Source organism: Uloborus diversus, chromosome 9 (assembly GCF_026930045.1).
Source record: "Uloborus diversus isolate 005 chromosome 9, Udiv.v.3.1, whole genome shotgun sequence".
Lineage (NCBI taxonomy): Eukaryota > Metazoa > Arthropoda > Arachnida > Araneae > Uloboridae > Uloborus > Uloborus diversus.
The window spans coordinates 76955287-76969576 of NC_072739.1; the positions used below are offsets into that span (position 1 = coordinate 76955287).

At 36.6% G+C, this 14290-nt stretch overlaps 1 protein-coding gene across 1 annotated transcript in view; it reads left to right on the forward strand.

Annotated features, from left to right (window-relative positions):
• LOC129229658 (trichohyalin-like) overlaps positions 1–14290 on the forward strand; it is a 131213-nt gene that overhangs the window by 65848 nt on the left and 51075 nt on the right. Inside the window, exons 3-5 of the mRNA XM_054864017.1 lie at positions 890–1108; positions 3417–3666; positions 4926–5075. Coding sequence (XP_054719992.1) covers positions 890–1108; positions 3417–3666; positions 4926–5075 — 619 coding nt within the window. The remainder of the gene's footprint in view (positions 1–889; positions 1109–3416; positions 3667–4925; positions 5076–14290) is intronic.

Here is a 14290-nt window from a genome sequence, read left to right on the forward strand (position 1 = left end):
GCAATCTAACGAACACAGTTTATACACATATCTTGTATTGAACTCAAAATTACGCAGTGGACTTATTTTGATTGATATTTATAGCACTATCGCAGCCAGAATTTAAATTATGCGGAGATAGAGGGGGGGGGGATCATAATAGTCCTAAGATATATACAAAGTATCGTATTAAGATTGGAAATAGCGTTAAAACCAAGGTCTAAGGAAAGAGCATGTTGACCCGCGCCACTGAATGCATGCATAAAGTAATAGACTCAACATACAGTGATGAAGCACTGTAATACACTGTTGAGAATTCAGGAAAATTATTTGGCAAATTTTTCTGTAAAATGGAGTGTGAACAGCACAGAGAAAATTTTACATTTAGGGTACCGAAAAAAAGTAAGCGATTGTAGTGCCAATTGGCAGGGGCGTGAACAGGGGGAGATAACCTGGACACCTGGGGGATGGGACACCTGTTAGCCCGGCCGAAGCCGAGATTATTAAAATGAAGGTGAATAATATCTGAGGACGTAGGGGTAGACAATATGGGGGGGGGGGCGTAAAAGTCATCTGTGACGGACCCCAAAATTTCTGTGACGCCCCTGCCAATTGGTACTTACGATGCAAAGCATTTTTTTTCACCTTTCCCATTCTCGTCCTCTTCTCTACAGGGGTTAGGGCACCGTTCTCCGAACAAAGATAATTTAGGTTCGAACCCCGCTGTGTGTATCTCGTCCCTTTTTATTCAGCATTATTAGCCACAGTGTTCTTGCTTTTACTATATTTTATTAATCTTACACTAAAATAGGATTTCTCCCTTAAAAGTACTAGAAACATGAATGCCAATGCTTTTTTACTGTAAAATTTCAGAAACATTTTTTACAGTGTTTTCTTTTTTTCTTTTCAGGTCATTGGAGCGAGTGGACATCGCAGCATCGCGTCACACGGCCAGGTCCAGGGACCGGTCCTTGGACACTTCCTCGTTTTTCGGACGGAACCGGGACGACGTGCCGATGCCGGATCCGTACCGCGGGACGCCCGGGAGGGAGACCATAGTGGACGGATTGCCGGACACTTATAGTCGCCTCTCGCACCTCAGCCGGCCCGCTAACCCCATGGACAACAGGTAGGACTTCTATTAAGGTTTGTCACAGGAAGTTTTGCGCGTACAGGGCGTGTTCCAAAAGTAACGATCATTTTCATGAACAGCATGTTTAATGAAGGAAACGATTAAATACGTAGAATGGGATCTGAAAATTACGGTACATAAAGAAAGATATATTTTATAATAAATTTTGCATTGAAACATTATTTATTTATTTATTTATTTTTTTTTTTTTTTTGACAGTAACTTTGTATTTACTAAAAAATGTGAAAAATCCCCTCCCCCCCCTTTTTTTTCTCATGGATCAAAATGAAGAATTAGATATTTTTCAAGTAAAATATTTTCTATTTGATTGTTAAAGATATTTTTGATCAAATGAATGAGTAAATAAAATTCATTCATTATTTTATTAATGAATGAATAAATGAAAATAAAATAAAGCAACAAACGTATAAATAAATTAATGCATGAGAAAACTAAATGAGTGAATGAAATAACGAAAGAATAAGATTTTAATGAATGAATGAAGAAATAAGGCAAATTTTAAATGAAGGAATGTAAATTAATGAATACATAAATGATTCAATAAAGGATCGAATAAGTAAATGAAATGAACTATTTCACTTTTCCTCGCATGCATTTAACTAACTGTACAAAGCATTTAAAATACAAATAAGCTTACAATTAAAAAAATAAATAATCAATATTAGTAGGTCTCAATTAGTATTTTAAATGTTAATAACAAGAGCTTTATCATTTAATAATAAATAAAATAATTTTTGACTTACAATAAAAAGTTACTATATGAGTATCAATTTTTGAAAACTTGTTTGTATTATCATATTCTTTGGCTTTCAGAAGTAACTTTTTCTTGACTGGAATAAAATACATGTGTTACTACTTAGTTAAAATATTACCAGATAGGTGACACTAAAAGCAGAGTAATTATTTCACTATTTCACTTTGCCTCGCTATTTTACCTACCCCACATGCCTCAACATAAAAATTTAAATATTGTTCAACATGTCAACGCACAAAGACCAACGTTTTGCCATGGAGCGAGACACATTCATTAGTTTATCAGCTGTGATGCTTCTAACTGCTTCAACAACCCTTGCAGGCAACTGATGCAGACTTGTGATTTTAACCCTCCATACAAGGTATTTGCTGAAGCCCAAACGAAGAAATCAGTGGGCGTTAGATCAGGTGGATTCGTTAGATTCGTGGCTATTTTCCTTATTTTCGCTGATACTACCCCGTTTCCAGGATATGACTGCTATTCTTCCTTCTAACTAGGGCATTTCTGAAAACACGTGTGAAAGAAATCATTGTGCAGTTACCACCAGTAAGATTTATTAACTAGATATTGAATGTTTCTATCAATCAGTATCGGTTTTAGTTCACAGGATAGGTAACTACCAGTGTTTCGTAAGCGTTTCTTATATTTTTATTCTATTTGCGTGAGAGCTAGTGATCTTTTACCTACAGCAGTGCTGCTCAACTGGTGTGCCTTGGCACACTGGTGTTCCGCGACAAGGTTTTTGGTGTGCCGCTGGATTTTCGGAGTTGTAGAAATAGGAAGAGCAGAGACTTGTTTTACATTCAATTAATCGACAGCCCAGTGCCGGATTAAGCCAGAGCGGGGCCTGTAGCAAATATTACCAAGGGGCCTTCGTTCGGCGTACGGCTGTGGCACATCATTCTACGTTTATGGCGAAAATTCGAGCTGCGGTTGGTACCACAGTGACACAACGAACTGTCAAAAATCGGTTACTTCACGGACAGCACTAAGTCACGTACCTTGTAACGTATATTCCACTGACGACGTTTGCAACGCCAGTGGTGTCAAGCGAGAGCGCATTGGAAGGCGGAGTGAAGATCCGTAGGGCATTCTGATGAGTAGTAGTACTAGTAGCCTTGGTAGGTGCTGTTATACATCATGATTTAGAAAAAAAATCAATGAAAACCTACCTAGGACCGGAACTTTAAACGGATTTTATTCGAAAAGTGAAAATGTCTACTTATATTCTGGCATGTCGTTTCGACGTTTTCCAGTATGGTCAAAAGGTGTATACTCATTTTCTCAAAGCCATGGGGAGGTAATTTCCCCTCTTGACCCTCCTAAACGATGGGTTAGCAGAAAAACTGGATTTTTCTGCGTTAGATAAATTTTTTTGAAAGAATCGAAATTGGCAAGCAGTTAAACGTGCAGTAGATCCCCGAATGTTTTTTTTTCTTTCTTTTATGCAGCAAAAGCAATTTGCAATTACATGTGCATTGTCGTTGCGTTATTAAGTCCTGTTTACCACACTCTTTTCCTTGCTTGCAGGTTGAACTACAGCGGCAACAGGGACAACTTCGCTTCCGAGCTGCAAGCGCGCTTCAACGAGTTGCAGTCACAGTACGGAAACGTGAAGCGGGAGCTTGACGTCACTGCCACCAAACTCGGCTCCAGCATGCACAGTATCAAGACTTTCTGGAGCCCGGAGCTGAAGAAAGAGCGGGCAATGAGGAAGGAGGACGCAGCTAAGCAAGCCCTCCTCAACGACCAGTTGAAGATGCTCAGGTCTGAAAATCAGGTGCGGAGGTATGGGCCGCTCGCATATGCTGCCCCATTTCGTATCTCAAAGTCAAATTGTTATCGATTCCTCTTCTTAAGTACTGTTCAACTCTCAAGACTTTATTCGTCCCCATTTCGTTCTAAACTCGGCAAAGCCTGATTTATTAATTTAATTTTTGGACTCTGCATTTTATGCAGAATAAATCGCACAGCAGTAAAAGCACACTCCGGTTGGCTTGCTTCATTGTTAAATTTTTACTCCCCCCCCCCAAAAAAAAAACGGAATACTGGTGCCTCCATTTTGTACTTAACCGTAAAACTAACATTAAATCTTCGTCTTCTTATGCCATGCTCAGGTCTGAAAATCAGGATATTGGCTGCCTTCATTTTGTATTTAACCGTGAAATTATTAGTAAAAAATAAATAACAACATTTTGTCGGATGTCTTTTCATCCATAAGCTCACTTATTTTGAGTTGGAAAAGTGGTTCCTTGTAACCCCGAAGCACGTGGGTGCAGTAAGCTACAATTTGTGCAACTTAACATTGTTATTTCTTTTTTACTTTTCAGGCATTAAGGTATAGATTCAACTTCATGAAATTGCTATCAATTCTTCTTCCTGTAAAACGTTTAACGTTGAAAACCAGAACGTTGACTTCCCCCATTACGTACTTAACCGTGAAACTGATGTTGATTCTTCGTCTTCTGTAGTAATGATCAGGTCTGAAAATAAAACTTTGGCTGTTTCGTTTTCCTTCCTAAGTAATGTTCAGGCCTGAAAATGTGGACATTTACTGCTCCCATTTTTTACTTAACCGTGAAATTGATATTTATTCTTTTTCCTAAACAATGTTTCAGATATGAAAGTCAGGGTATTGGTTGCTTCTATTTCGTACTAAACCGTGGTTACGTAATTAACGGATATTAGTTCAACCTTCTCATAAACAATGTTCAGGTTTAAAACCAGAATGCTAGCTGCTCAGTTTTCGCGCTTGATCAATATATTTTTATCAATTCTTCTATTTAAGCAATGCTCATGGCTGAAAACCAGGACGTTGGCTGCCCTTGTTTTGAAATGAATGCTGAAAATATAATGACAACTCAAAAATATAACCCAGCGAAAATGTTATCAAAAATTGTCTCCCTGTTGCATTTATTTGTTTAAGCTCAATCAAGATTAAGCAATCGAATTCCTAAAATCCTGTCGAGAGGTTTAGAATTGTGTTCATATCCAAAATTTACAAGAAACGATTGATGTGGTACTTCTTGTTTTCGACAGAAGCAAGCAGCCTTAATTCAGCAATTAGAGGAGGAATTGAGGATGGCCCATCTGAGGAACCCTGAAGCAGACATACAGCACTTGGAAGCTTTGTACGCAGAGAAAGAGCATATGACAAAGGAAATTTATCTTCTCAGAGAAACTATAAAAGTAAGTATCGTAATTCATTGAAGAACTTTCATAGCCAGCTAAGAGAATCACGACCGCAGTCAGAATTTCCTGACAGAAATTTCTTTTGATACTTGGTCATAACTAAACTCTATTCACGGCATACTTAAACCGAGAGTAAACAAAATATTTCCAAAAGGCTTGCCGCTATGCCACTCTTGGGGAATTTCTTTTGAGTTAACTCGAGTGAGGAAAAGTTAACCAAAAGTTAAATTTTTTGGTTTCCCAAAAAAGGTTAACCAAAAGGTTAACTCTTAAAGGCAGCAAAGGTTAACTATTCGCCGTCTGCTTGGCACCAATTTGTTCCTGTCCAAACCAAGCCCGTAATACATGTGGTCTGTTGTTCTGCTCAATATTACGAATCAAAACACATTTTCTGGAAACTTCCGAAACAACCAGTGATCTTCATCTGGTAGTAAGAATGATTGTTGCAGATTTGGAGTCGAATGATCAGAAAATAATTTCTAAAAAAACAGATTGAAGCTTCGTATTGATAAAATTAGCATATAGTAACGATGACAACAACTCTTAGTCTGTCGTTTTTCTTTCTTTTCTGTGCTTTCCTATGTTATCTAGGAAATAAAATCAAACATATTTAAATTTTGCATGCGTTCTTGCCTGCGAGAGTCATCTTTATGTGAGGTGCGGAATTTGAGTAAAGAATGTAGGATGTCACTGCTTTATATCTTACAGCAGGATTTAAAAATGAAGGGAGCAAGTAAAATCATTGGCTTAGCAAAAGCTGACCCAAAGACCCCAAGTCATGAGACTCAACAACCCCGAATGGTTGGCACGTTTTGCGTGAAACAAGTGAAAGAAACTCGATTTCTTCCAATGTTTTTCTTTAAAATCTATCGCATGACTTGGGGTCTTGGTTTCATGAATGATAGTCTTCGTTCCCTCCATTTTATCTCTTCTCAGGGGTCCATACTGTATTAGATATAAGAGTGATTATCACTTATTCGTTTTAAGGGCCTAAACAAGTTAGAAGTGGCTGGACTCAATCGTTACTAGTAGTACAGATTGCTGTTTTGTTTGTTGGACCAATGTTATGCGAAAAAAGGGCAAAGTTGGCCCAGTTGGCGGCAAATATTACCATACTATGATTTGAAGTCTGGCATAAAACGAAGAGTTCTTGCAGAGGTTTTAGTCCCTCAAAACCTCACTCTTTGCGGTGTTCTTACAGAAAATACCTCCCCAGATTGAAGAATTCGTTTCATAAACGTTTTAATGGTTGCCAACGCTGCGACAACCGTTTTGAAAAGTTTATGGTGTTAAACGTTACGTGTACCACATAGGTCGGAAATAGATTCTTGCGTCGTATAATTATTTTTTTTCTTCTTCAGTCGTTTTTTGAATCGTTGTTTAAGCTAGGGGATCTCATTCTCAGGCTCTGTGCACCCTTTAAAACACTGATTAGATTATGCTCTCTTTCCCTCATACGTGATCAAAATAAGTAGTACAATTGTAATTTGAAATTGAAAGTGGTTAGGACAGCTGAAACTGGTGATTTAAATAAAATATAGATGGTTTCGTGCAGAAAATTTGATATTACTACTCTTAAACTTTATTTTAAGCATATTATTATCGGAAAACATGAAATCAATGAATTAAAAACCAAGCAAAAAGTATTTGAGGCTTAATAGGTTAAGTTGGCAAGTAATACCAGTCACTTTCACGAAATCAGTGGGAGAGCTGCCACTGTTTTTCCTTTACAAGATTTTGAATATTAGGTTGTGGTTGTGACAAAGCACAACTCAAGAAACATTCAATGTCCATCTCGATATTTTCGGTTTAAGTATGCTAATACTGAAAATCCAAATTTAGAGATGTGAGGAGAAAATCCACGCTAAAAAACTCAAAAAGACTACAATATTAAAATAATTTAACATGTGATTAAAGAATGGAGTAAATCAGTAAATTTTAGTTAGTTTTACTGTTTAACTTTATTATTTTATGCGTTCATACCCCCATTGAAATTATTCCACGGCCCACAAGTCGAGAACTGCTGGATAAGCAATAGTAACGGAAGTTATTCAGAATATTTAGAAGGTAAGATGAAATACAATTTTCTAAAAATGAAGACAAAGAGATACTGCTTTTCAGGTATTTTAGTAACTCAATTTTGCCATTCAGAGCTTTTCAATTACCTGCATTAGCTTCGATTAACACGAGATAAATTATAAGAAATCTTTAAGTAACTCAAGAAAAATTCATGTTGAGGGCTTCTTCTCAATAACAATTCCTCGGCTGATGCAGTATTCTGTAATGTAATACAGATTCCTCTTTGAAGAGATTGATGACACCTTCGTGTGCTTTACGACCTCTAGCATAATCTTTTTCAGTTTCCGGTTCTTCTTGTTTCTAAGAAACATCTCTACAATATTAAGGCCTCGTACGCACGAAGCAAAAAACGATTCAAAAACGTTCCTGGAAATTAATGGGCGGCTGATGTGCCCAATTTCTGCCAGTAACATGTCTTGCAAAAACCAGGAACCTTCCTGAAATTAGCCTTGAATCTTTCTGAAGAATATGGGTATCTCACCGGTTAAAGCTATCTCAAAGTAAATTCGGTAGATTTAACATAGTCACTAAGAAAGCCCCTCAAGCATCAATTCAACCATGGCCAAGTGCTAAGGCAGAACTGCAAGAAAGAAACAAGCATTTACCGTGCCAATAATTCTTGTCTTGCAAAGCTGCAGCTCTCTATCCAGAGACTCAGTTTCTCTCTTTGGGAACTTAGTCAACCTGGACAGGCCGTAATCGATCTAAAGACCATGCACTTAATAAATACACTTAGTTAATCTTTAAACTGGTGGCTAAAAATATTTTTCACACTAGTGAGGAGTCTGCATTCTTGCAACTTGAAGCAATTCAAGAAACTGTTTTGCAAAGATACTTGATTATACGGGGAAATAGGTGAAAACACTTGAAATCCCGCAACGTTCCACGGAAATAATAAGTAACGTTTTGGATTTGTTTTACAGTGCAGTTGAATCAATTTTTGTTTCTAACAAGTTGAATTTATTCGAACAGCTGCTCCACAACGCTGTTAAAGCTGAACCGAGAGGGCAGGCCGATCGCAGGTAGCCATGCCCGAGTTGACTCTCGACTGGTTTACTCGCGTCCAGCTCGGCAATCCCCCGATGAGTTGAAACAACTGAGAATTTGATTCAATTCATCGGGATGAGAATGGTAGCGGCACGTGTTCCTGGTTTGCCTAATGAATTGACTGTCGTATGAAGGTTGCCGGGCGATTCCTTCATTTCTCCACCCGGTTGCCTGATAACCGCCCGTTCGAAAGTTGATTCAACTAAGCTGTAAGTTGCTTCGTGTGAAGGAGGTCTTACTTTAGACCGCAGGCTAATATACAAGGCTCAGTTTTTCGCCTCACTCCATATGCGCGTGACGTAGAGAGGGCAGGACCGGCTCTAGCAGTTCTGTCGCCCTAGGTAATATTGACAAGTGCCGCACCTCCCCCATTGAATAATAATAATAATAATATATTAATAAAATAAAAATAATAATTAACTTTAACTAACTTTAAAATTAAAGTTAGTTTCTCGTTAAATTCCAAACTGGGTTTTGCATATCTAAGCACTGGTACACACTTTAATTTATCTTTTTTAACAATAAAGTAGTGTAACTTATGTCACTGAAACAGATACTAATATTTTTAAAAGACTTTTAAATCACGCAATTTGTCGCCTCTAAAATTAAATTGAATTTCTTGTTAAATTCCGAACTATGTTTTGCATATACAAGCACTGGTCTTAATATTTTTTTTTAGCATTGAAGCAGTGAATTTTATGACGCTGAAACAGACATTCTCACTTTAAAAAAAAGAAAAAAAAAAGGTTTAATTTCTAAATTAGCCGCCTCTAAAACTGCGGCCACCTAGGTCGCCTACCTCAGGAGCCGGGCCTGAGAGAGGGCGAGACATTTTGCTGAGACGTAGATTATGTAACTAACATTTGGCAATAAAAGCACAACATGCTTTTATTCAGTCATGTGGCGTTTTTACGGCATAGTTGCCACTATTAAAGTCCCTACCCTCGTATAAGTGGTGATAATCTATATATATAAAAATCTCGTGTCACGATGTTTGTTCGGGGTAAACTCCAAAACTACTCAACCGATTTTTCTCAAATTTCATATCTACGTGTCATTTGGTCCAACTTAAAAGATAGGATAGTTTTTATAATTTTTTATTGCAAATTTCATATTAATTATGCAATAATAGTGTGAATTGATTGTTTAGTTTTAAAAATTCTTAATAGATGGCGGTGTAAGATCGATATAACTCTAACATCGTATGACTTACTGCTAAAAACACCATGATAAAAAAAAAATCAGAAATGTTATTTAGAATTTCCATATAACGTTTCGGGATATTACAGGTTATTATTCACTTCCTGAGAAAAACAACTATATTTTTCAAAACGTTTCCTTGAATTGCTACAAATTGCAGATTTCACACCGTTGTGAAAAATATTTTTCTCCACCAGTATCAGGATTAACTAAACGTATTTAATAGATGTATCGGTTTCGGAGCGATTTCGGTTCGTCAAGACTGACTCAACACCCAATGAGTGCGAAAACAGATCTGGATCACGAAGCTTTGCAAGAGTTGCAAAGGAGTTACATTCGAGCTACTTGCTTGAGAGTCTGTCTTCGCACTGGCAATGCGTGCATTAATGCTTTGAGAGCTTTCTTAGAAAAGCTGGAAGGTTCCAGGCTATTATATTAAACCTGCGTTAGGCTTCTCTGAAGGTGCCAGAATCATAACTGCCTTTAACCAAGAAGACTACTGAATTCTTCAAAAATTACTCCAGGTTAATTTCAGGAAGGTTATTGAATTTAAGCGGAAAACAGTTATTTTCTTTTTCTTTTTTCTTTTTTTTTTCTTTTTTTTTTTTTTTGTTGTTGCCCAAGAGATTTTTAATATCATTAATTCTTGCAAAGATACGTTCGCAACAGAAAATTGCAGTGGCAATTGCATAGTCAGGCATTGCTGCTCCTTTTTTTAGATGGTAGACGAACAGCACACTCAGCTTTAAAGTTGCCAAGATAGATATTCATAACAAACAAAACGCAATGTGTAACATTAAAGGAAAAAAAACGTGGTATGGCTGTAGTGTTGCAAGAGAGTGAAATTATAATTTGGGATAAGTGTACTATGGCTCATGAGTAAAAGCATTCATTCGAAGCACATCCTTGGATTGTGCAAGATTTGAACGGCAACGATAAACTTTTAGGCGAAATCATCTGAATACTGTCTGGGGACTTCCGGCAGACATTACCAGTTATTCCGATGAAATCAACGCATGTTTAAAAGAATCGTTTTTATAGCGTAATGTCGAGATAATGCGATTGGCCATGAACATGCGAGTATAAACGCAAAATAATCAAATCGCACAAGTGTTTTCTAAGCAACTGCTGAGTATTGGAAACGGTGAAATTGAACTGTATCAAAATAAACCGTACAACAAATAGCAAGACAATTTCTACACTGCCGTTGAGACGAAAAGTGAACGTATTGAGAGTCTATTCCCAGATAAATTTAATTTTTTTAAAATCATAATTGCCACTGTAATCGCACTGGTTTTGTAGCAGTGTTGTTTTCGGTAAACATTCCCGAACTGACAGGAATATTTGTGGATCGTCAATTGTTGACTGTCAAATACATATCCTGATGCATGTCGCAAATTGTATTTATTGGTCGCACAAAGTCATTGGGAGTTGACACTTTCTAATGCAGGTTTGACATAAGGAGAAACAGTATTCGTCAACTGTTTAAAACAATTTTGACGACATACTATCCAACACAATCATTATTTTTTAAGGAGAAACTATATAACTTTCACGTTTGAAGACGTATTTCATAAAGTTTAACAAACGCACAAATGTCCAAATCCAGATTTTACACCAGAGATGAATATGAAGCTTTAGTTTTAACTGAAGGTTTTTGCGTTTCAATTTCAAATTTGCTACTTAGTTATTATGATATGCCGTCACTTGATAGTTGGGCCACCGACTTAGTTAACACTGATTTGCAACGTATAACAACAGAGCAGTGACGCTGTCTTAGCTACAATTATGGCGGATAATGAGCCATTACTGACGGCTGGGAAAAAAAAGCTCCCCATTGATGCTGAACAAGCCTATACAGTTGTCGAGGAAAACAAAGCAGTAAACATTCCAACTGAATTTTTAAATTCCCTGGATACACCAGGAATGCGACTACACGATTTCCGGTTGAAAATTGGCTGAACAATTTATGCTTTTTCGATAGCCAGGGATATTACTGCACTCTTCAAGTGGATTCCAGGACAATTTCAGGAAGGAGAATGAATTTCAGTAATGAATTGACTTAACTACCTTTGTCGTGGCCCGTCTAGACCTGACGTAACTCCGAATGGGAGCAAGTGAGTCTCTGGATTTCGTAACTTTCCAAGATTAACGAGCAAGTAGAATTTTTTGTGCATGCTTGAAAGTCTTTCTTAGCAGTGGCTGCGGTTGCGATAATGCTTTTGGTACTTTCTTGGTAAGTCGAAAAATGTGCCAAGATATTACTTTTAATCTTACTTCGGTTCTCTCTAAAGCTTTCAGAGAAATGATTGTTTCGCATCGGAAAGGTTTCGGAATTCTTCAGAAAGACTTCAGGATAATTTTAGGAAGGTTTCTGAGTTTAAGTGGGATACGTTCCTACTTTTTTGCAAGATATGTTACGGCAGATATTGGGCCTGTTCGCTATCCATTATTTTTCAGGACGTTTCTTAATTGTTTTTACAGTGTTGAATAAAATCAAAAATATTATGGAAGTCACGCAAACAAAGAACGCAACATTCATCAATCTCGGGCATAATTAAAAATTACAGCCAAGACATTTGGACCAAAACTCCATCCAAAACAAAACTGTGCATCCAAAACAAAGTGAATGTTGTTTTTGCATTTGTTTTCGTTAAACATTCCCGAAAAGACGGGAATATCTGCGGACCGTTACTAATCGAGGATTTAATACATATCACGATGCATTTCGTGAACTGTAATTATTGGTAGCAGATAATCATTGGGAGTTGCATTTTCTAATGCAGTATTCGTCAACTGATTAAGATAATTTTGATGACATAATATCCAACACAATCATCATTTCTGTGGGGAAACTATATAAATTTTATGCTTGAAGATGTATTCCATAGAGTTAAACAAACACACCGATGTACAAATCTAGATTTTACACCAAATATATATATAATGAAGCTTTAGTGTTGATTTAAGATTTATGCATTCCAATTTCAATTTTGTTGTTTAGTCATTATGGTATGATATTTCCTGATCGATTGGTCACCGACTTAGTTAACACTGATTTACAATAAGAAAAAACAGTGCAATGACGTTGTCTTAGCTACAATTATTGTAAATAAGGAACCATTACTTACAGCTGCAAAAAATCAAAATTATATTGTGCTGAACATTGATCCTGAACAAGGCTATATAGTTGTCGATGAAAACAAAGCCGTTAACATTCCAATTGAATTTTTAAATTCTCTGGATATACAAGGAATGCCACTTGACGATTTCCGGTTGAAAATTGGTTCACCAATTATTCTTTTTGACAGTTTAAACCCACCCAGATTATGCAACGGTACACGTTTTTTCATCAAAATTTAAAAGATTTTGACGGAAAGGTTTAAAGGAGAACTTTTGTGTTGCCACGCAATCCATTAATAGCGTCATAATTTTCAAACACATTTGGATGGCTTCAATTCCGATTTGTTTTGATTTTGAAAAGACCATAAATAGATCTTAAAACCAAACAATGTCTACTTTCGGTTTCACCGTAAAAAATTTCGAAACGCTACTGGTTAATTTCGTGGAACGTTTCGTGATTTCAGAGGTTTTCACCTATTTCCCCGCAAAATCAAGTATCTTCGCAAAAAAGTTTTCTGAATTGCTAAAAGATGCACGAATGCAGAATTTTCACTGCTGTGAAAAATATTTTTTGCTACCAGTTTAAAGATTGACTGACGGTGTTTATTAAGTGTATCGGCTTCAATTGGATCACGGCCCGCCCAGGTTGCTAAAACTCCGAGTGGGAGCAAAAGAAAAAAAAAAAATAGTCGCTGGATAGCTGCGGTTTTGCGACGCAGGAATTGCAGGCAAGGAAATGCTTGGTCTTTGCTTGCGATTTTCGCGTAGTTTCGGCGAGGATTGCTCGAAGGCTTCTCGAGCTTTCTTGAGAAATTATGAAGCCTCTAATCAAATACATAAAGCCTGTTTCATATAGCTAGAATGTTCACAACTGGCTTTATCAGGGGAGATTTCGCAATGTTTCAGAAAAATTACTGACTTTTATCGGAAAACGTTCCTGGTTTTTGTAAGATATGTTACTGGTTGAAATTGGGCACATTAGCTGCCTATTATTTTCCAGGAACGTTTCTGAATCGTTTTTACAGTGTTGGACTTGAAACACACATGTTTCTCTAATGGGCAACTATCTATCGCGTACTCAGAAGGGAGAAAGTTATCATACCTATTCGAGTTAGCAATAGACAAGTTAAGCAAGAATATCGTGCACAAATAAGTGCTTAGATAATATTCAGTTTTCAAATAATAGAAACAATAGATCGAAGTCAATGTTATCTACTTCATTTATAAAATTTAATGTTTACATGTTTTTAATTAAGTTAATGTATTTTGTAAAGAAGTTATTGATTACAAACTATAGAGAAATCTGAGATGAATAAAGTGTAGTGTACATTCAAAAGTTTATGTTGGTTTACGCTTAATTTCTACGTTCCGATATTTAACAATCAGTTTCGATATTTACTACCACTTTCAAGTTATTCTGCTTTTATTTTTGGCCGAAGTCGCACTTGCGAAATTTACTTACTAACTGTAAGTATAGTGCTTTTAGCATTGAAAATTTAGTTAGAATTTACTAATATCAATAAGTACTTAATTCAGTCTAACACGCCCATTATCAATCTCATATATTTTAAAATTTGCTAGACTATTTTAAGCTTTACTAAAAATATTAATTAGATTCTATCAAAATATAGAGCAAAAGAATATTTTAATCCATCTACTTCGCCACAGCAACGCGTGGCTGGGTCAGCTAGTAAATAATATAATAACCACCGTAAGAACTGTTTTCGAAATGTCAAAACTCAAAAGCATGTAAAAACCAGCAT